At 40.1% G+C, this 21,993-nt stretch overlaps 1 protein-coding gene and 1 non-coding gene across 2 annotated transcripts; both read right to left on the reverse strand.

The window, feature by feature from the left end:
- Nucleotides 1-375: 375 nt before the first annotated feature.
- On the reverse strand, nt 376-21,963 carry RAB2B (RAB2B, member RAS oncogene family). The gene is made up of 8 exons (XM_036448294.2): nt 21,760-21,963; nt 21,450-21,521; nt 18,080-18,147; nt 8,977-9,059; nt 8,715-8,807; nt 3,600-3,711; nt 2,785-2,853; nt 376-2,057 (listed from the first exon to the last, which is right to left on the reverse strand). The coding sequence occupies exons 1-8, from the start codon at nt 21,803-21,805 to the stop codon at nt 1,950-1,952; spliced, it is 651 nt and encodes a 216-aa protein (XP_036304187.1). The 5' UTR covers nt 21,806-21,963; the 3' UTR covers nt 376-1,949.
- LOC118710733 lies at nt 7,384-7,501 on the reverse strand. Its single transcript, XR_004985505.1, has one exon. It is a non-coding gene; the product is annotated as a small nucleolar RNA SNORA26 (small nucleolar RNA).
- Nucleotides 21,964-21,993: the final 30 nt, after the last annotated feature.

Raw genomic sequence — 21,993 nt, forward strand, 5'->3', positions numbered from 1 at the left:
CCAGGCAGAATGCTATCTTTGATCAATGATTACAAACACTAAATATTTTTTTGTTGGTAAAGACAAACTGTACCAAAACAATAGTTATATTTACTTTAGTTTTGTCCCTTGTGTGAAGGTGCAGACTAACCCCAAATTCAAGAGCCTTATATCCTTTTTGGAATCAGTTCAAATTAAAAAAAACAAAAGCATAAGCAAAGCAATACTCCAAATGTCTCCCAACTTCCTGTGGTACAGTGGTAACTGGGGGCAGAGTCCTCTATGGCATGAATATATCTCAAGGAATACCTCTTCCAACATCTTTGACAGAGTCCCTAGGAGAGTATCTACTTATGTTTGAGATCAATCAGAAATGACACATGAAATATGAGCAGCTTGGATACATGCATATATTTAATAATGAAGCAATTCACCACCAACAACAAAAAAATTATAAAAATTCATGAGACTCAGTGCTGTGGAATAGTATGGGACAGCAAGGCAAAAGATACAGCAACTGACCTGGAAAGCTGAATGAAGAGGGAAGCAAAGGCAAATTTGGCTAGGATAGTATTATATGCTCTTTAAAAGGATTTAAAAAAGAAAAGAAAATGAGAATGGTTGCAGAAATACCCACTTATTTGATTGCTTAGAAGCAGGCAACCTTGCTGTATGCTGCATGGAATGGAAGCAAAGAGCTAAGAAGGGAAAGAGAGGAGAGGGAGAAGAGCACTATAGAATCCAGGGTAAGCTGATGGAAGAGATTGAGATAGAGTTACAAAGAGAAGACTCAAGGCCTTTTGTTTCCTCTGAACTTTGTTTCCTCTAAAGCAGACCTGTTCTGAGTCTTTAAGTATGTCAGTTAGCTTCAGTGATCACATGCACAGCACGAGGCACTGCGAAGGTGTGGTGGAGGGAATGCTTCACAAAGTACAGAGATGACGTGGTCCCTGCTCTCAAGGAGCTTACATCCTATGTGAGGAGACAGATTCCACGCACAGAACAACTATAAAACATATTTACAAAGCAACATAAATACAAATAAATATACATATGAATAAACAACATATGAAAGCTAAGGGGTACTGTGTCAATAATTGCTTAGAATCCCTAGGTCAGTCAAAGAAGACTTTCTGAAGGAAAGTTTTGGACTTTGACTATAATGTTAGCAGAGAGTAGGGCATGTGCAAAGGCTTAGAAGTGGAAGTAAATATGTCATGTCCAGTAAGTAAGCAGAATAGCTTGATTAGAGTAAAAAGTCTCAATGGGTCTCATTAAGAAGTATGATGAAATAGTAGGGGTCTTTTTTGTGAGAGATACTGCAATGTTAGGTCTGGTCCCTAAAAGAAACAAACAGGGAAAGATGTTTTCTTTAGCTAATAAGTGGCCACAGGTCCAGGAGCAATTCCACTGCTCTCAAAAGCTCTGTAGTTCCTCTAAGACTAGTAATAAGATGGTAGAGAAGTATTCAGGATTCTTCAGCAGTTCAAGAACTCTTGCAGCCTTTTGCAAGAACTCTTATGAAGTGACAGGTGGAAAAACAATGAAATTCAAAGACTGAGGATCTACCGTATCATCCAAAGGCTAGCCAGATCCCAGTAATCTCAAGTGCTCAAGCAGAATTTTCCCAGACCCATGTTACTGATTCCTGGTGGGGAGCAGATTATGTATACTTCTAAAATAATTTATTTTTTAGTTGCCATGACAATCAACTTTGATATTAACATTTTAGAAATAAAAATAGGGTATAATAAGAGCCCTAATCTATAAGGAATGCTCACGTCCCTGAAGAAGGGATAAGTCAGTAAGGGCTCAATTTCCCCCGGTCTTTAAGTGGAAAGGCAAACCATCACACCTTGAAAACAGGCTTTTCTCACCCAAAGTTAATAAGACCTCTGTAAGCCTATTGATCTGAAGCTGTTCCAGGAAGGGGGGGGGGGGGGGAAAGAGAGAGAGTCCAGTCCAGACATTCAGCAGCAGCCAGAGTTAGACTCTATGTCACCAGAGTTCCGCTGGGTGGCGATGGGTGCCGCTGATGTTGAAATACACTGTTGAGGACCGATCTTGATGCCATTTGCCTGCAAAAGAAAAGAAGCAGTAGTGCCCACCTCAAGTGCACAAGTAAACAGGAGAAAGGAAGGGGATAAAGGAATTATTAATTACTCTTTCTAGAAGCAGATATGACCTTGGCAAGTAACCATGTGCCCTAACCAGACTGTTGTAGAACAACAATCTGTGACAGTGAAGATGAGATGACCATCTGTGTTATAAATATTAGATGACTAAATGTAGCTAGTTATAGATGCCTAGAAATAGCTTTTGTGCCCCTTTTTAAGATGACTGTTATACTTAAATTCACAGCTATGTGCAGAATCAGGATGTGATTAGGAAAGAGTAGGAGCAAGCAAAAGAGTAGAAGTAGTATATAAGTATATAATTATTTTATGTTTTGCCCCAAAACTTGCTTTATATAATGGCCCTGCTGAGCAATTAAGTATTATACCTCTCTCAAGCACCGAAATAGTAAAGAAATGAGGTTGAGAAAAAAAACTCTCATACTGTATAAGCTTTTTAGATCACCAACTAATAAAATCACTTGAAGCATTCTAGGTCTCAGATTTGAGAAAACAACAACAAAAAATAAACAAATACAGAAAATGACAGGTTACTATGCACCTACATAAAAAAACAACAAGTATGAATTGGCAGAGCTTCAACTAGTATAATGATAGTGGATGCTTATGTTCTAGGGAGCTCACTGCAGCATTTAAGACAAAGCAAATTTGTCACCCCACTCTTTCTCACCTCATTGTGGACATCAAATAAACCCTGCTGGATCTTCCTATATATTTCTTTGGCTGTGTTAATGAAGGCCTAAAGGAGACATAAATTATATTATTAGGCTCCAATTTAGGTAGGAAAATAAGGAAAAGACAATACAAATAGTACTCCTATTTGATTTTCTAAAGTGAATTAGAGCCCTAGCACTTTGGCTCAGTGGATAGAGCATATCAGCCTGTGGACTGAAGATTCCTGGGTTCGATTCCGGTCAAGGACATGTAATTCAGTTGTAGGCTCCCAGCCCTTGGTCAGGGGCATGCGGAAGACAACCAATTACTGTTTCTCTCTCTCCATGTCCTTTCCACTCTCTCTAAAAACCAATGGGAAAAATATCCTCAGGTGAGGATTAAAAAATAAATAAATAAAATGTATTAGGAACCATTAGAAAAATAGAGTAAAAAATGTAAAGGTCCCCCACAGTCCCTGTAAAAGCCATTGTGAATAGTTTTAAAAAGAAAAAAAGGAATTATATGGTATTTTGGTACTGATCCAAGATGTTCCTTGGTTGGCAAACAGGCTCTCTTCTTAACTGATACAGTCAACACCAGGCTGAGGAATGATTACAGCACAACCCATGAGACTCTCCAGCTAAAGTAATTTACAAGTAACATTAAGCTTACAATTAATGTTACCCAAAGCAGAAATAAAACCTTAGAAATCAAAGTAAAGAAATGGGGTGATTCCCTTAAAGGAGACAATCTGACCACATAACATTCTTTCTGTAGCCATGTCTCTGGATAAAAGGACAAGGTGCGATGATATAGTCTCTCAAACAGCACCTCCTCCACATTGCAGGCTGTCTTGGCTGAGGTTTCCATGAAGATCAGTCCGTGCTCCCGGGCGAAGGCCTCCCCCTCCTCTCTCTTCACATCCCGGCGGGACTCTAAGTCACTGCAAGTGAAAGCAAAATCCAAATTTAAAAAACTCTCGTCCTAAAAGCATCCCATAACTGTTTCAGCTGCCAGTTAATCCATAAGGAATATAGATCCTACATGACATTTATAGGATTACCGATTTCTGTGGTGTCTTGGAAAATATGCTCCAGATCCATGGTGGCTGCTGCATGGTTGAGGATAATATCTTACTCCATTACAGAGAATAGGGTTTATAAATGGTTACACAAGCTCATACTTGCTCTAGCTCACATGTGTCAAACACAAGGCCCGCGGGCCAAATCCGTCCCGCCAGGCCTTGCAATGTGGCCCGCACCGCGCTGTCATCACTGCACTCCGCTGCGTTTCCATCACAATGACAGTTTATGACTGTTCAGTAAACCATTCGGCCCGCGATTTAGGCTGGATTTTAGATTTTGGCCCCTTCTCTGATTGAGTTCGACACCCCTACTCTAGCTTATGCCCTGTGCTTTTTTCAAATGAGATCCGGTGGAAGCAATGGAAAGAAGATGAATGGGAAATTCCAGTTGTCAGAAAGGAGAAAGGTCATAGATGTCCCATCCCATCGTAATGAGTTTCTCCCTCCTTTACTGGAACCAATTCGCAAGAAGAGAGAAAGCCAGGAATAAGAACACAGGTGCCTTAACTCTCAGCTCTCACTAGTCTCGTTATTAACATGTACAACAGCAGCTTGCCATCAGGTAAGTGAGGGATTCAGAAAAAATTATAAAACTGGATAATATGGGGGCAGGAGAATAGATCAAAAGCCTTAGAAAGGAATGAAGAGTCACATGGAAAAACTTTAGGAAAGTCAGAATTAAAGGCTGTAAAATAAGGTAAGGATAGACTTTTACTTTTTAAATTAGAAATTTTCATTTAGGAGGTTTCTAGTATTCCAATCATGAAAAAAAAATCAGGAAGTCCATTAAAGAACAACAAATCTACAAAATGTATATTTTTTGTTCATCAGCTGTATAAGATCAGGGAAGAACTATCCATCTAAATGCCAACACTCCGAAGCTATTGTTCTAGTCCAGATGCTCCTCTAAGCTCCAGGCCTGTTTGTCCATTTGCCTGTTCTTCACTTCCACTCTGATGTGTAAAAGGAACTTGAAACTTACATCAAAATGGAACTTGATATTTTTCTCCCAACCTGCTTCTGCTGCAGGCTTCCACATCTCAGTAAATGGCACAAGGCAAAACCAAAATACCTTAATTAACACCTTTCCCTCCTTCACTCCAAATACCCTATCCATTCCACAGCGAGGTGCTTCCAAAACGTATCTTAAAATTCTTTTCTTTCTCTCCTTCATCACCCTACTCCAAGCCACCATTCTCTCTCACCCAAAGTACTGCCACTGAGATCCCACTTCAACCCTTGCTCCCCTCCAGAGAAATCTTTTAAAATCTTATCAAGTCACTTCTCTGCTTAAATGCTTCCCATTGTGTTTATAATAAAATCAAAACTCCTTACTAAGGCCTGTAAATGCCGCTAGATCTGATCCTTGAGCCTCATCTGATATGTTCCCCCTTGATTCAATCCAGCCACACCAGTTTCTTTCAATACCATCATTTGCATAGTTTCTTCCAATTGAGGCTTTCACACACTTTGTTTTCCCTCTCTAAATCTGGGTGAGATTGGGGGTATTGTTTTTAATTTTTGAAAATGTTCTTATTGGTCTCAGAGAAAGGAAGGGAAAGGGAGAGGGAGAGATAGAAACAACAATGAAAAACATCTATCAGCTGCCTTCTGCATGCCCTCCTACTAGGGATCAAGTCTGCATCCTGAGCATGTGCCCTGATGGGGAATCAAATTGTGACCTCCTGGTTCATGGATCAAGGCTCAACCACTAAACAACACTGTCCGGGCTTGAACTGTGTGTGGTTTTTTAATCCTCAACCAAGGATATGTTTGTGGTGTGTGTGTGTGTTTAATTAATTAGAGAAAGAGGAAGGAGAGAGAGAGAGAGAGAGAGAGAGAGAGAGAGAGAGAGAGAGAGAGAGAGAGAGAGAGAGAGAGAGAGGGGACAGTGTGAGAGAGAAACATAGATTGCTTGCATCCTGTACAAACCCAGGGGATTGAACCTGAAATCCAGGTATTGAACCTGCAATCTTTTTGTTTACGGGATAATGATCCAAACAACTGAGCCACCCGCCCAGGCTATTTTATTGTTGTTTTTAAGTCTTTGTTAAATAACTTTTACCCATCCTTCATATTCCAACTTAAATATTACTCTTAATAAAAAAAAATATTTAGTTTGTTCCTCTCTTTTATAGCAGTCCTTTTTTTCCCTTCAATGAATTTGTCATACTTTGTAATTAGACATAGATAATTTAAATTTAATATCTTTGTTTCCTCTAAACTCCATAGAAACTCTGGTTTCTCTTCAGATCGCATAAATCTTTCGCCTTTTACTAAACTCCATAGGAGCATGGGCATGAGTTTTGTGCTGGTTTTTTTTTTACCTTGTACATCCAAGGTCTGGCACAGTGTTTAGGACATAGTAGGTTTTCCATAAAACTGAATAACCCAATAAATGAGTACAATTAGTCTGTGGCCAATTCTTAAATGGTGCAATTTTGGAGCTACTACAAACTCAGAAAGGCGCCAAAGGATACTTCAAATGTTTGTGGGAAACACAGCAATATTCAATATAAGAACACTGTGTGAATTACAAGCTAACGATAGTTCACAGAGTCAACATTAGATCAGAATAGATTCCGTTTAGCCCTAGCCAGTTTGGCTCAGTAGATAGAGCGTTGGCCTGCAGACTAAAGGGTCCCAGGTTCAATTCTTGTCAAGGGCACCTGCCTGGGTGGTGGGCTCGATCCCCAGTTGGGGGCATGCTGGAGGCAGCCTATCAATCCCAATCAATGGCTCTCTCTCATCATTGATGTTTCTATCCTCTCTGAAATCAATAAAAATTAAAAAAAAATAAAAAAAGAATAGATGCCGTTTAATATCTTCATCTCTTTGTAAAAAGTTTTTGACAGCTGCTGTGATAAAAAGCAAGTACTGCCGAAACTGGTTTGGCTCAGTGGATAGAGCGTCGCTCTGTGGACTAAACGGTCCCGGGTTTGATTCCAGTCAAGGGCATGTACCTTGTTTGCGGGCACATCCCCAGTGGGGGGTGTGCAAGAGGCAGATGATTGATGGTTCTCTCTCATTGATGTTTCTAACTCTCTATCCCTCTCTCTTTCTCTCTGTAAAAAAAAAAAAAAAAAAAAAAAAAGGCCAGTACTGTACAAAAATCAATTTGGAACAAGGAGTGAGAATGACAGTGTCAATCTTGATTCCAAGGTTTGAGAAGCACAGGTCATTAATAAGTAATTATGATTATTTAAAAATGGTGTGGGTTTTTTTGTTTGTTTGTTTGTTTTTAATATATTTTATTGATTTTTTTTACAGAGAGGAAGGGAGAGAGAGAGAGAGTTAGAAAAGTCCATGAGAGAGAAATATCGACCAGCTGCCTCCTGCACACCCCCTACTGGGGATGTGCCTGCAACCAATGTACATGCCCTTGGCCGGAATCGAACCTGGGACCCTTCAGTCCGCAGGCCGACGCTCTACCACTGAGCCAAACCGGCTTCGGCTAAAAATGGTTTTAATTTATGTTTTTCATTTCTTTCTTTTTTTTTTCTTTTTTTTCTTTCTTTTTTTTTCTTTCCTAGCTGCGACTCCAGATAGGATCCAAAGGGGAATTTTACCATCTTTTTTTTGGGTTTTATCAAGATTTTCTTTTTATCCTTCTATGTTAGCATCTTAAGGCACTGCATATGTTTTTCACTTCTCAGTTATTAAGTTGTTATAACAAAAATAATTTTTATGTTGTTTAGATCTAATCATTTAATAATAAAACTGCTAGGCATTTCTTTTGGCTTATGGGTGTCATAGAAAATTTACTGAGAATAACAAGCGTTGGGGAAGATGCGAAGAAACCCAAACTCTATGCTCTGCTGGTAGAAATGTCAACGGTATAGCCATTATGGAAAACAGTATGGCAGTACCCCAAAAAATTGAATGCAGAATTACCATGAGATCAGCAATTCCACTTCTGGGTATACACCCAAAATAATAAAAACCAGGAACCCAAACAGGTATTTGTAAACCCATGTTGACTGTAGCATTATTTACAAAAGCCAAAAAGTATAAGCAACCCAAGTATCTAACAGTGGATGAATAGATAAACCAAATGTGGTAAATAAATTCAATGGAATACTACTATTCAGCCTTAAAAAAAAAAAGAAAGGAGGGGTGGTGGAGGTGGAAGAGGGCATAGAGGGGATAAATGGAAAAAGTAAAGTAAAAAAAATTTTTAAATAAGTAAATAAATAAACTTTTTTTTTTTTTTTAAAGGAAGGAAATATAGATGCATCTGGAGGATACTATGCTAAATGAAATAAGCCACAGTCAGCCCTGGCTGAGTAGCACAGTTGATTGGAGCATCGTTTTGATACACCAAGGTTGGGGGTTTGATTCCCAATCAAGGCACATACAAGAAACAATAAATGAATGTATAAATGGGTAGACCAACAAATCAATGTTTCTCTCTCTCTTCTCCCCTTCCCCTCTCTCTAAAAATCAATACAAATAATAAGCCACAGTCACAAAAGGATTCAATTCCGCTTTCATTAGATGCCCAGAGTAGTCAAACTCTTAGAGACAGAAAAAAGAATGGTATTTGCTGGGGCTAATGGGATAAGAATGTGGAGTTAGTGTTTTATGGGAACAGAGTTTCGACTTGAGAAGATAATAAAGCTTGGAGATACATGGTAGTGATGGTTATAGAACAACATGGACATACGTAATGCCACAGAACTGTTACTTAAAAATGATTAAAATTGTTAATTTTATGTTATATATATTTTACCACAATAACTTTTTTCACTGAGATACTAAGAGCACCAGAAACTAAAAGAGTTTGGGGACCAAATGATTCAGTGCCCACAGAGTACCCAGATGACTGTTGGTGTTTATTATCTATTCGAATAAAAACTTACCATTTATTCCCAATCAGCATGATGACCATGTTGGAACTGGAGTGCTGCCGGGCATCCTCTAACCATGAGGTCAGGTGGTTGAAGGTTTCACGCCTACAAAAGAAAAGTTTAGAAAGTGGACCTGAATGCCAAAGAAATTCCAAATATATGGGAAAAGGAGAAAAGATACATGTGTAAAGAACAACATTAAGATGCCATTCCTCTCTAGCATTCCAATTTTGAGAACAAAGAGTCTCGCTCCCACCCACCAGATCTGACTCACCTTGTGATGTCGTACACCAGCAGTGCGCCAGCTGCTCCCCTGTAGTAGGAACGGGTGATAGAACGGAAGGATTCTTGCCCAGCCTTTCCCACCAACATGCCAACAAAAAACAACCCAACAAAACAAGGTTATTGCCAGAGAACTGACTTGATCACATGCTTAATAGTTTTAAAAAATTTTCTATAAGAAAAGGGAATTAGTGAAAGGAAACATGACTGCCCGGGGAGAAACCCAGGTGGGAAGCCAATATTTTTCAAAGGTAAGGCAATTGATATTTTGAATGGGTCAATTATTCCTGTGGGACCACCTATCAAACTGTTGACTAACATCCTTGGTTTCTAGGCACTAAATGCCAGTTACACCCCACAGTCAATCTGACAACCAAAGACATTTACCAATCAATATCCACTAGAATAACTAGAAATAGGACTAGAAACTCAGTACATGTACTGTCAATCCAAACATGGTATTGAACACATTACATTAACCTTTCTTTTCTAGCTCTATTCCTTTACCTATAAAAAGAAAAATTATCTTAGAATGGCAATACCCTGTCTAATGAAAGTTTCATTTCAATGAATCAATACAGAAAATTGTCAGACACAAAGCACTTGAACAGGGAAAGAAGCCCAGGCCCCAGAACAGAGTTTTTCCTTAAAAAAAAAGCAAAAAACAAACAAACAAACACACAATTCAACTGTTCACACTCTAATTTCCAGTTAGAGTCAAGATACTAAGTTTTATTTATAACTGAGCAATTTATTAATGCCTCCACATAATGGGTACTTTTGTTTTCCTGATGGAATTTCCCCCCTCCTTACAGGAAGCAAAAGCATCCTTTAAATAATAGTATGAATAAAATGATAACTGAATCTATAATATTAGTAAAGTTTTCACATTCTTGAAATCAATTAATCTCATATTCCTACATGAAGATTGGGTGCCCTGGCAAGATAGTTCAGTTGGTCAGAGCATCATCTCGATACACCAAGGTTGAGGGTTCCATCCTGGTCAGGGTACATACAAGAGTCCAAACAATGAATGCATAAATATGTGGAACAACAAATCGCGCTCGCTCTCTCTCTCTCTCTCTCTCTCTCAAATCAACCAATAAATATTTAAAAAGCTTGGGATGAAAAGCTACTATTCGTATTTTAAAGATGGAAAAAGTAAAATTGGACATGGGAAAAGAAATGACTTTCTCATAGTAGAATGAAAATATGATGACACTAGTAGTAACACAAATGGAAAAAATGAGGTTCAAAGTGGTAAGTTCAATAGCTGGCCCAAAATTATAAAATTTATAAATGCTGAACCTATAGCTTAAATTAGGATCTTAATATTCCTAGCATAAAAGTTTGTTCTCTTGGTCATGACATCATATAACTTAAACCCGAGTTTGAAGATGAGAAGAGAATTCCAACACACTAATTCTAAGGTTACTTTTCCAACAACACTAAATCTCTTTCCAATAAGAATCATTCAAATGTTTTTGTTGAGTTGCATACTTGTTAGAACATTAAAATCCAAAAATAATTCTAAAGAATTTGTTGTTAGTATTAGTAATAATTTAAGGTTTAAAACATGTTTTCCTTCCAAGAACTCACTTAATGCTTTATTCTCTAATAGTTTTTAAAATATGTTTTTATTGCTTTTTTTAGAAAAATGATGGGGGAGTCAGAGATAGAGAAAGAGAGAGGGAGAACATTGATGTGAGAGAGAAATATCAATTGATTGCTTCCTGTACGGCACCCCAACTGGGAAACAAACCCACAACCTGGGCATGTGCCCTGACTGGGAATCAACCCAGTAACCTTTCAGTGCATGGGATGATGCTCGACCAACTAAGCCCACTCTGGTAAAGACCCTAATAATTCTGTCTAAAATTTATTCCTGTTTTGTTTTTATTTCTTACTGACATTTTCTCCTCTATTGTTGAAAGACCCACCTATCCTGTGGCCTAGTAGGAACTAACAGGAAAAGTTTGAGGGGGACCTTCATGATGGTTGAATTATATGGTAGCATTTAACTTTAGCAACTGAAAATACTTCCAATGGGTCATCAGAAAATGTCTTTCAATAAAAATATATTTAAATAAATTAAATAAAAATCACTTTACTTCTTTGTCTCAGCCCAGTTCATGAATCAAAGTTTGTGAGCCAATAAGCCTGAAAGAGAGACTGATTCAAGTTGGGCAGGTCTGCATCAGTCTGAGGTTCCTTATCCACCCCAAGTAAAAAATCTGAAGCAGCAAAGACTAAGATGGAGGTCTGATAAAAAGAATAAGTTTTCTAATTTCTTCCAAGTGGAAGCATCATATTGTAGTTTCAAGATAGATACTTGGAAGTATAAATTCAGATACGCTCATTTCCTAAGAATCAAAGTACATTCCAAAATAAAATACAAATTAATTGGGATTATTTAATTAATATTTCACTAGGTGTACCAGTTAATAATGTGGATTTTTTTTTCAATAGATGGAGTTTATATATGTTGATATATATGCGATTTTATAGGTATGCTATTTTATTGTACCGACAGCAAGCTTCAAAACTTCATATGTCAAATTTGGTGAAGGTATTAACATCATAAATATTTTTATGCTTAAAAATGTCAAATTTTGTGGCCCCAAAAAAAGAGCATTTGGAGGAAGTTTTATTTTTTTAAATTATTTATTTATTTATTTATTTATTATTTTTTATAAATATATTTTATTGATTTTTCACAGAGAGGAAGAGAGAGGGATAGAGAGTTAGAAACGTCGATGAGAGAGAATCATCGACCAGCTGCCTCTTGCACACCCCCTACTGGGGATGTGCCCACAACCAAGGTACATGCCTTTGACCGGAATCGAACCCAGGACCTTCCAGTCCACAGGCAGACGCTCTATCCACTGAGCCAAACCGGTGCCGGCTGGAGGAAGTTTTAATTCATTACTTTATTTTGAAGAAAAAGTTATTGTATACTTTGGGTAGCTTATGGTGAACATGCTCCATCTCAAGATACTCGTGAATGCTGGTTTAAACACTTCAAAAGTGATGATTTCAATGTGAAAGACAGAGAATATCCAGGTCAACCGAAAAAGTTTGAAGAGCAACAATTACAACCATTATTGAATGAAGATGCATGTCAAACTCAAAAACAACTTGCAGAAAGATTAAATGTTGCTCAGCAAACAATTTCTGACCATTTACAAGCAATGGGAAAGATTTTAAAGGAAGGAAAGTGGGTGCCACATCAACTGAACAGAAGACAAATGGAAAACTAAAAAGTTATCAGTAAAATTTTGCTTCAACGGCATGAAAGAAAGGCTTTTTTTGCATCAAATTGTGACTGGCAATGATAAGTGGATTTATTTTGAGAATGTACAAAATCATGGGTTAATCCAGGTCAATCATCAACATCGATGGCTTCGGAAAGACAAGGCTCTGCATTTGGTGGGATCAGGAAGGTGTGGTGTATTATGAGCTTCCTTGACCCATCAATACTGATTGCTACTGACAACAAATAATCAATTTGAACCACGCTTTGATGGTGAAGCAGCCAGAATGTGCCAGAAGACATGGCAAAGTAATTTTGCTTCATGATGATGCACCATCACACACTTCAAAATCAGTTAAAGACACTTTAAAAGATCTTGCCTGGGAAATATTAACCTACTCCCTATATTCACCAGACCTTGCTCCTTCAGATTACCACTTATTCTGATCAATGGCACACGCACTTTTTGAGCAGCACTTGAAAACAAAGGAAAATAAATACAGGGAGGAGAAACCAAGATGGCGGCATAGGTAAACACCTAACTGCAGCCTCACACAACAACTTCAAAAAATACAACTAAAATATAAAGTGGGCATTATCCAGAACTACAGGAAAGTTGACTGACTGGAAATTCTACAACTAGAAGGAAAGAGAAAACCAGAAGGAAAATCAGAGGAGTTGTAAAAGCCTGAGGTACAGAGACATGGTGCGCGCGTGGGGAGAGGATGGGGCCGGAAAGGAGGGGCGGCTGAGAGCCTGGCTGGCGTTTCCTAGCGGAAATGAGATAAAAGCTCCGGACTGTGCTGAACCCCAGTTCTGACTGCACTGAACCCCAGTTCTAGGCGAGACCCTGAGGTCCCAAGCTCATACAGAGGGAATCTGGGCTGTAAGTCGGAAACTCAGGGGAGCGGCGAAAGACAGAGCCCTGGAGGCGCGCATGTTAATTAGCGCAGAGGACGAACTGTTGACTGAGCGGCTAGATTGCCCTAGAGCACATGTGTCAAACACAAGGCCTGCGGGCCAAATCCGTCCCGCCAGGCCTTGCAATGTGGCCCGCACCGCGCTGTCATCACTGCACTCTGCTGCGTTTCCATCACAATGACAGTTTATGACTGTTCAGTAAACCATTCGGCCCGCGATTTAGGCTGGATTTTAGATTTTGGCCCCTTCTCTGATTGAGTTCGACACCCCTACCCTAGAGGAAAGGAGATAAAAGCTCCAGACTGTGCTGAACCTTAGTTCTAGGCAAGACCCCGGGGACCCAGGCTCATACAGAGGGAGCTGGGCTGTAAGGCAGAAACCCAGGGGAGCGGTGAAAGGCAGAGTCCCGGAGGCATGCACGTTGCGTGCAGAGGACGGATTGTTGACTGTGCCGCTGGATTGCCCTAGCGGGAAGGAGACAAAAGCTCCGGACTGCTCTTAACCCAACCCCACTTCCAACTGCACTGAACCCCAGTTCTGGGCTCACTGGGGGAGAGACTAGACTGTCCAGTAGTGGGCGAAACTCGAGGGCACCTTTCTCTCAGAGGTGCTTACAGTGAGTACTGAAGGACACTGAGGAACACTGACACTCAGGAACTTCATAGGGCGGGGCTGATGGGAAGCCAAGGCTGTAGGCTCCACCCTGAAACTCCGCCCCATTGAAGCTGAGCAAAGAGGCTTTTGCAATTTTCCAAGTCTAGTCAAATAAGGCTGTCTCCCGGCAGAGACACAGCTGCTCCTCACCGCCAATTGGTCTGGAGGTCAGTTCCTCCCAGTGATACCAACAATCAAGACTTAACTACAACAAGGCTATACACACAGTCCATAAAGGGGTGCACCAAGAGTGTCCACCTCAGATAACTGGGAGGCTGACCCTCTAAACCATATAGGATACCTTAACACACAAAGCCACCCTACCAACTCAGGGAAGCAGCGAAAATGCCGAGACAAAGAAACAGATCACAAACGAAAGAAATGGAGGACAAAAAGCGACTGGATATAGAGTTCAAAACCACGCTTATAAGGTTTTTCAAGAATTTCCTAGAAAAGGCCGATAAAATAAACAAGACCTATGAGGATATGAAAAGGAATCAACTAGAAATAAAGAATACATTGTCTGAAATAAAAAATATTATATAGAGTTCTAAAAACAAAATGGAAGATCGCAAGAATCAAGTCAAAGATTTGGAACACAAAGAGCCAGAGGACACTTCTCCACAGAAGCAAGAGGAAAAGAGAATCCAGAAAGTTGAAGATAGTGTAAGAAATCTCTGGGACAACTTCAAGCGAACCAACATCAGAATTATGGGGGTCCCAGAAGATGAGAGAGAGCAAGATATCGAAAACATACTGAAAGAAATAGTGACAGAAAACTTCCCCCACCTGGTGAAAGACATAGACTTACAAGTCCAGGAAGCCCACAGAACCCCAAACAAAAGGAATCCAAGGAGGACCACACCAAGACAAATCATAATTAAAATTCCAAGAGCAAAAGACAAAGAGAGAATATTAAAAGCAGCAAGAGCAAAGCAGGTAGTTACCTATAAAGGAGCACCCATACGATTGCCAGCTGATTTCTCAACAGAAACCATGCAGGCCAGACGGGAATGGCAAAAAATATTCAAGGTGATGAACAGCAAGAACCTACAGCCAAAAATACTCTACCCAGCAAAGCTATCACTCAGAATCGAAGGCCAGATAAAGAGCTTCACAAATAAAAAAAAAGCTAAAGGAGTTCATCAGCGCCAAACCAGAATTATATGAATTGCTGAAGGGGGTAATTTAGGAAGAGGAAGAAGATAAAGATAAAAATTATGAGCAACAAATACATAATTATCAACAAGTGAATCTAAAAACCAAGGGAATTAAAAAATCTAATGAACAATATTAAATGCTGAATATAATAGAATCAGAGGTATGGAAGGGGAGTGGACTGAGGATTCTCAGGGAAAAGGGGAGTGGGAAGAGACTGAACATAGACTGTGTACCTATGGATGAGGATAATGGGGGGTGGGAAAAGGGCAGAGGATGGGGTGGGAACCTGGTGGAGGGGAGCAGTGGAGGGGGGATAAATGAGGAACATTCGTAATAATACGAACAATAAAGATTTATTTATTTTTTTAAAATCTAAATAAAAGAAAACATACAAAGGAGTGGAAAATTGGGTCTTTGAATGTTTTGCCTCAAAACAAGAAAAGTTCTATTGGGGCGGTATCCACAAATTACCTGAAAGATGGGGAAATGTGTAGCTAGTGATGGATATTACTTTGAATAAAGCACTTTTGATGTTTCTCTTGAAATTACTGCATTTTCTTTGATTACAAAAATCCACCATTATTAACCAATACACCTAGAATATTATTTATAGTACAATGCCACTTCTGTTAGCATGGTTATTTGGGAAAATATAAAGAAAGAAAAAAATAATATGGCCCTAGTTGGTTTGGCTCAGTGGATAGAGCACTGGCCTGAGGACTCAATGGTCCCAGGTTCAATTCGCGTCAAGGGCACATGCCTAGGTTGTGGGCTCATCCCCAGTGGGGAGCGTACAGGAGGCAGCAGATCAATGATTCTCTCTCATCATTGATGTTTCTTCCCCCTCTCCCTCTCTTTTTTTCTCTCTCTCCCTCTCCCCTTCCTCTGTGAAATCAATAAAAATAAATTAAAAAAAAAAATACGACTCTCTAAATCCTTATCAGTAACCAGAACAGTGACGACAAAACACTTTGGATAACTTCATCTCTTTAAAAATAGCAGTACCAGTATAGCTCAGTTGGTTGGAGCATCGTCCCATAAATCAAAAGGTTGTGGATTCGATTCCCAGTCAGGGCACAAACAGATTGTGGGTTTAGTTCCCAGTCAGGGCACATACAGGAAACAACCACTCAATGTTTCTTTCTCTCTCTCTATCAAATCAATAAACATATCCTTGGGTGAGGATTTTTTAAAAAAGTAGGCCAGCTGCATCACAAAGGAGTATGAGGCCATGTGATTCTTAAGGATCCTGTCAATAGAGCAGTAGTTTTCAACTTTCTTATTTTACGATCCACCATGTGTCATATTGCCACTTAAGGAAAAAGAGAAAAGCAAGCAAGCCAATGCTCAGACACTCTCGTAACCATGACCATACCACTAAAGGGCAGCTAATCTGGCATCAAAAGATCAAGTTTTAGAAATGGCAGAGGTTCCATTTAAAGAGGCAGCATCTAGCTAATACCAGTCCTAACAACTACAGGCTTTCACTCTTGGTCACCTCCTCAGAATTTGTCCTGTGGCCTCTGTAGGATGCCAAATCTATCTTTGTGGGAAATACAGAAACCAGTGGATAAGAGGGGAGTTACAATACTTACTTAGATTAAAAGTGAAAAAGCACCCACGGACCCCAACAATAAAAAGAGAAGGGAATAAGTGGCAGCTATCTAAGAAATATATGAACTTAACCTTGACAGCAGATATAGAACAATACCTTTCCGGATTTATTGTGAAGAAAAAAAAGGCTAGAGACAAAACTGGTCAAAAGAAGCAAGTTTTATGATGATAAGTTTTAGAAGTATCTAGCTAAGTGCTAACACTATTAGGGATGTGAAATGATCCAGGTTCCTAGCATTAGGGCGATCCAATATGGTAAGATGAAAAATCTAATCAGAGGGTCAAAAGGTTACTAGAATGTTTGTAACTACTGGTACAACCAACAAATGTACAGGAGAATGTCATCACAGTTAAAAGCACCTGATCAATCAATGCATCCTAAAGTGCTAACAACGTTGGAGACCACAGAAAAGGGCTCTGGGCACAAAGGGCTAGAGCGCCAGGTAACCGCCTTTAAGACAAACATCTCTGTGTTGGGGGGTGTCATGTGGGGACAGGGGAAGGGAGGGAAAAGGGAAAAAACTTGAGAACTGCTTCAGCTTTCAGTTCGGGGAAAATACAGAATCAAATAAAAATAGAAAGAGATTTTAGCTAAACATAAGAAACTATGTGGTAATTCCCTTTAACTTAAAATAGAGACTAGAATATTTTTTGCAGGGAAAATAAAAGTACAAACCAAATGAGATAATGTATATGAAAGTAATTTACCTGGATAAAATTACACTAAGTCAACTAAATTTTGGCAGGATAACAGTTATCAAATTTTAAAATATGCATATCCATTGACCCAGAATTTCCCATTTCTGGGCATGTATACCACAGAAATCCTCAAATATCTGAATATATAGATGTAGTAAATAAGAATAGTGAAACTTAGCAATTTTGGTAAAAAATTCAAAACCACCTAAATTTCCATCATGAGCAATGGTTAAATTAATGATGGTACAGACAATCTATGATTCTATGAAGTGGTTATAAGAAATGAGGCAGATTTATATGTATCAACATGGAAAAATCTCCGTAACATAGACATTGTTTCAAAAATAAAAACTCAAGTCACAAAGCAGGTCTACTTTGTCACAATACTAAAAACAAACAAGAATAAAACCACTACTATATATTTGTTTATATTTCTATCTCTGTATCTAAATACAGAAGAAAAGTCTGAATCATTAATAGTGATTTACTCTGGCAAAGTAGAAACCAACATTGGGAAGGAGAGCTTTGTGATATTTACTTATTATTCTGTACCCTTATATTGTTGGCTTTTATTTTATTGGAACAAATGTATATATTACTTGGGTGTCTTAAAACAAAAAATTAAACACATGGCATTAAGAATTTGTAACTGTAACAGCTTTCACTTCCCTCTCTCTTTGATTTGATTCTTCCCCACCATGAGCCCCACCCACAAAGCCTCTTCCGTGCTCATGGACATTTAGTGTTATATTTGAATGTTGGTTACAAACTAAATTATTTTGTCCTCTCTCACCGTATCCCAGATTTGCAGTTTGATTTGTTTTCCATCAATGTTGACCATACGGGCCCCAAACTCCACACCTGTCAGTGAAGACCAAGAGAAAGAATGTGATTCTCATTCTTGAGAATATGAACAGCCATATTAAGTGAGAAGTTCCTCTTTTATTCAATACTAGAAGCCTGGCGCACAAAATTCGTGCACACAGGGGGTTCCTCAGCCCAGCCCGCACCCTCTCCAATCTGAAACCCCTCGGGATTGGGACTAAACCGGCAGTCGGACATCCCTCTCGCAATCTGGGACAACTGGTTCCTAACCACTCGCCTGCCTGCCTTCCTGATTGTGCCTAACCCCCCTACCTGCTGGCCTGATCGCCCCTACCTTGCCCCCCTGCCTGCCTGATCATCCCTAACCTTTCTGCCTGCCTGCCTGATCGCCCCTACAGGCCTGATCTCACCCTCAATATGCTAATAACTTTGCACTTACTGCCACTAAGCTCATTATCAAAAGCAGATTTGCTCCAATTAATTTTGTGTTCCTTTAAGTTTCATTTCTAAAATTAAGAACTGTTCTAGGTGATGATAACCTCAGAAAAGTAACTGAAGAACAGATATGGGGATAAAACAAAGTAGAAAAGGTGAATAAATTTTTATCAATATCACTTCATGTTTAAGTAATGTTTAATTTTATAACTTTAAAAAAAAAAAGCTTCTAAAATTCTGAAAATATTTTCTAGCATTTCCTCCAACTCATTCTTAAGTCCTCTATATAAAACAATATTTCTATTTTTGCAATTCCAGAATTTTTTGTTTGACAGAAGATCCTACCTAAGAATGATACATTTAAGACCTCCAAAAATTACCAGAGTTCACTAGAAAATAGCTTTCCTCATAGGAGTCTGGAAACTGACAGTCTGAATAAAGGCTTTGGGTTTCCTGGCATCCATCTTCTTTCAAGGTAGCATCAAGACAAAATTTAAAAATCGGCCCAGCCAGTGTGGCTCAGTGGTTGGATGTCAATCTATGAACCAGGAAGTCAGGGCATATGCCTGTGTGCTGGGCTTCAACCCCGGGAGGCGGGGGGAGTGGCGGGGGAGGGGATGCAGGAGGCTCATCAATGATTCTCTCTCATCACAGATGTTTCTATCACTCTCTCCCTCTCCCCTCTGAAATAATAATTTAAAAATAATAATAAATAATAAAAATAAAGAATAGTGATAGCTACTGAAAAATATCTCTAATTTCCACACTCCCACCCCTGCCCTTTCTGGAAAATAGAAATGGAATTTCAATGGGGAAGGTTAAAAAAAAAACAAAAAAAAACCCACAAAACTTCATCTCCTTTTATGCAACTTTCTCTAGTTAGGCACTCAGAAATGCTCATATTTTGAACGTTTTCTATCCAACTGCCTTGTTTATCTTGGTACAGAAGACTGCATTTATCTTGGTACAGAGGAAAGAAACAGAGCCTATAATGGACTCTGGGGAAAACATGATTGATCACATCATTCTTCAGATTTAAAACTTGTCATTTCCTCCTATTACTCAGGGTATTTCAAAACTTGGTCCCTAACTTATTTTCTACCTTTTATTTTTACCCCTCTCCACTTCAAACTCCATGCTCCAGCCGTATTAAACTACTTTCAGTTTTCCAAAGGTAGCCAGACCGATCTCCATCATTCCTAAGCATTTTCATGTTATTATTCCTTCTTGCCCTGATCACTTTTCCCTCATCTCTACAACACTTTGCCTAGCTAACTCTTGCTCATTCTTCAATTCTCAGCCTTTCCTGAGAGAGGTAGCAGTCTCTCTTTTGCAATAGGAATTTACTTGTCACTACTCTGTATTTACTCCCAGCTCCACCCCCTACATTGGAAGATTATAAGCTACTTAAGGGCAAAGTTTGCCTTGTTAATAAGCACTGTATCATTAGCACCTATCATGGTGTGAGTGTCCACTTAATGTTCATTTCCAAAAATATTTTCCTACTGATGCTATCCTCTTGTAACCATATTAGCTTTTGGCTCTGGGTAAGTCCTTTGGAAGCAGTAGTAGCTACAGATCTCCATATCCTGGGGCTTTGAGGTGGCAATATGGTAAGAATGGGAGTCAGGGTTTTATTCAGAAACTACATTTGCATGGCAAGAAGGCTAGTTTTATACATTTCTTTGGGGTGAAGTTATGGACATAATGAGGATGGGGATACTAAGGTCTCAGCAGGCCATGCCTTATCACAAATGTGTGGGAGATGCTTATACTTTCCAGGATCACCAGTGCATTTTTTGGAACCCAACATACCCCTTTCTTTATAAATTACTAGAGGCTTGGTGCATGAAAATTCATGTGGGGGTGGGGGTGGGGGGTGAGGAGGGCGAGTCCCTCAGCCTGGCCTGCCCCCTCTCACAGTTCTGGAGACCTCAGGAGTGGGAGGCAACCCAGGCAATCAGGGGGAGGCGACGCCCCCATCATACCTTTGCTGCTGCCACTGCAAGCCTTGGCTAGCCCTGGTTACCTGAGCCTCAGTCAGTGAGGGGTGCAGGAGGACCCAAGGCCCCCAGCAGGGCTGAGGGAACTATGGTGGCAGGGGCGCCACCATCTTGTGATGGCATGACAGTCAATTTGCATATTACCTCTTTAGTATATAGCAGCGGTTTTCAACCACTGTTCCGCGGCAATGTTGCCTGGTGTGCCGTAGGTGCAGACAAGACAAGAATTTTATAATTTTTCACTATTTTGTTTACTTAATATTTCATAATAAAGTAATTATAAAATACTTTCTTTGTGTTTATTTGATTCCTATTCAAGAGAATTACTTTATATATAGTCAATATAGGCACAGAGTTAAATTTTTTAACATTTTCTAATGGTGGTGTGCCTCGTGATTTTTTTCATGAAACAAGTGTGCCTTTGCCCAAAAAAGGTTGAAAAACACTGGTATATAGGATTAATTTCATCTAGCTCTTAATAAGTCTGGGATGGCTCTTCAATTTGCTTTTTCCTCTCCAACACACAAAAAGACTACACATTGGAAATTGCTTTACAAAACATACGTGAGGTTACCTGCAATTTCCCCACAAAGCGAGTTTGTACATTATGCTTTCGTGCAATTTTCCATAAACATTCAAATTGCGTTTGGGAAAAAAAATAAATCCTACAGCAACTAATTCATACCTCGTTTGTTTCTAAAGTTACCTTTCAATGATTTACTCCCCATTCCACTATTCCCCATTTACAGCATTTGATTGTCCACTCTTCATTTAACGTAACTTCGGACTAGTTTAAAAGGAGGGGAAGCGAACTTTTTACTTCCAGCTCTGAAGGCTGCTAACTTTTCCACTTTAGCTCGTGGGGTTTCACTGTCTGCTCTGATAGGCACAGGCACTTACCTATGGTGAGGTCGTGGACAGGCTGGAACCGCTTGTCTGTGAACTGCAGGAGGAGACATGACTTCCCCACACCTGCAAGAGGAGGAGCACATGCCGGCCTTCACGTGGCCGTGGCCGGGAGCAGAGTCCGGAGCCAGAGGCTGGGGAGGGAGACCCCGGGCCCCGCCCCGCCGCCCGCCCCGCCCCACCCCGCCCCCGCCCCCGCCCGCTCTCACCTCAACCGCCCAGCCTCCCGAGCCCCGCCCCCACGGCCTGATATGGGAGCTGCGGATCCCCGCCCCGGCCAGGAGGGCCGTCGCCCGCCGGTTACCTGTGTCCCCGATGATTATGTATTTGAAGAGATACGCATAAGTCATGGTCCTGTTTCCTCTGGATTCCGGGTCCGCCCGACTTCAACAGCCACTTACCTCCGGCCTCTCTAGCCACTCACTCCGCCCATCTCCGGCCCCTCTAGTCCCGCTCGCGTCTCTATTGCTCTCCCCAGAAACCCTCTCCGGGTGGGAGCGCCGGCGGTCCTCAGACGCCGCCTCCCGGGACGCCGCTA

Source organism: Pipistrellus kuhlii, unplaced genomic scaffold (genome assembly GCF_014108245.1).
Source record: "Pipistrellus kuhlii isolate mPipKuh1 unplaced genomic scaffold, mPipKuh1.p scaffold_m20_p_1, whole genome shotgun sequence".
Lineage (NCBI taxonomy): Eukaryota > Metazoa > Chordata > Mammalia > Chiroptera > Vespertilionidae > Pipistrellus > Pipistrellus kuhlii.

Coding starts and splice junctions, on each gene's coding strand:
- RAB2B (XM_036448294.2), bottom strand. CDS start 21,805: ATGACTTATGCGTATCTCTTCAAATACATAATCATCGGGGACACAG. Junction 9,060..18,079: donor AACTGCAAATCTGGGATACG/GTGAGAGAGGAC, acceptor TTGGTGGGAAAG/GCTGGGCAAGAATCCTTCCG. Junction 2,058..2,784: donor TATTTGATGTCCACAATGAG/GTGAGAAAGAGT, acceptor TTTCTTTTGCAG/GCAAATGGCATCAAGATCGG.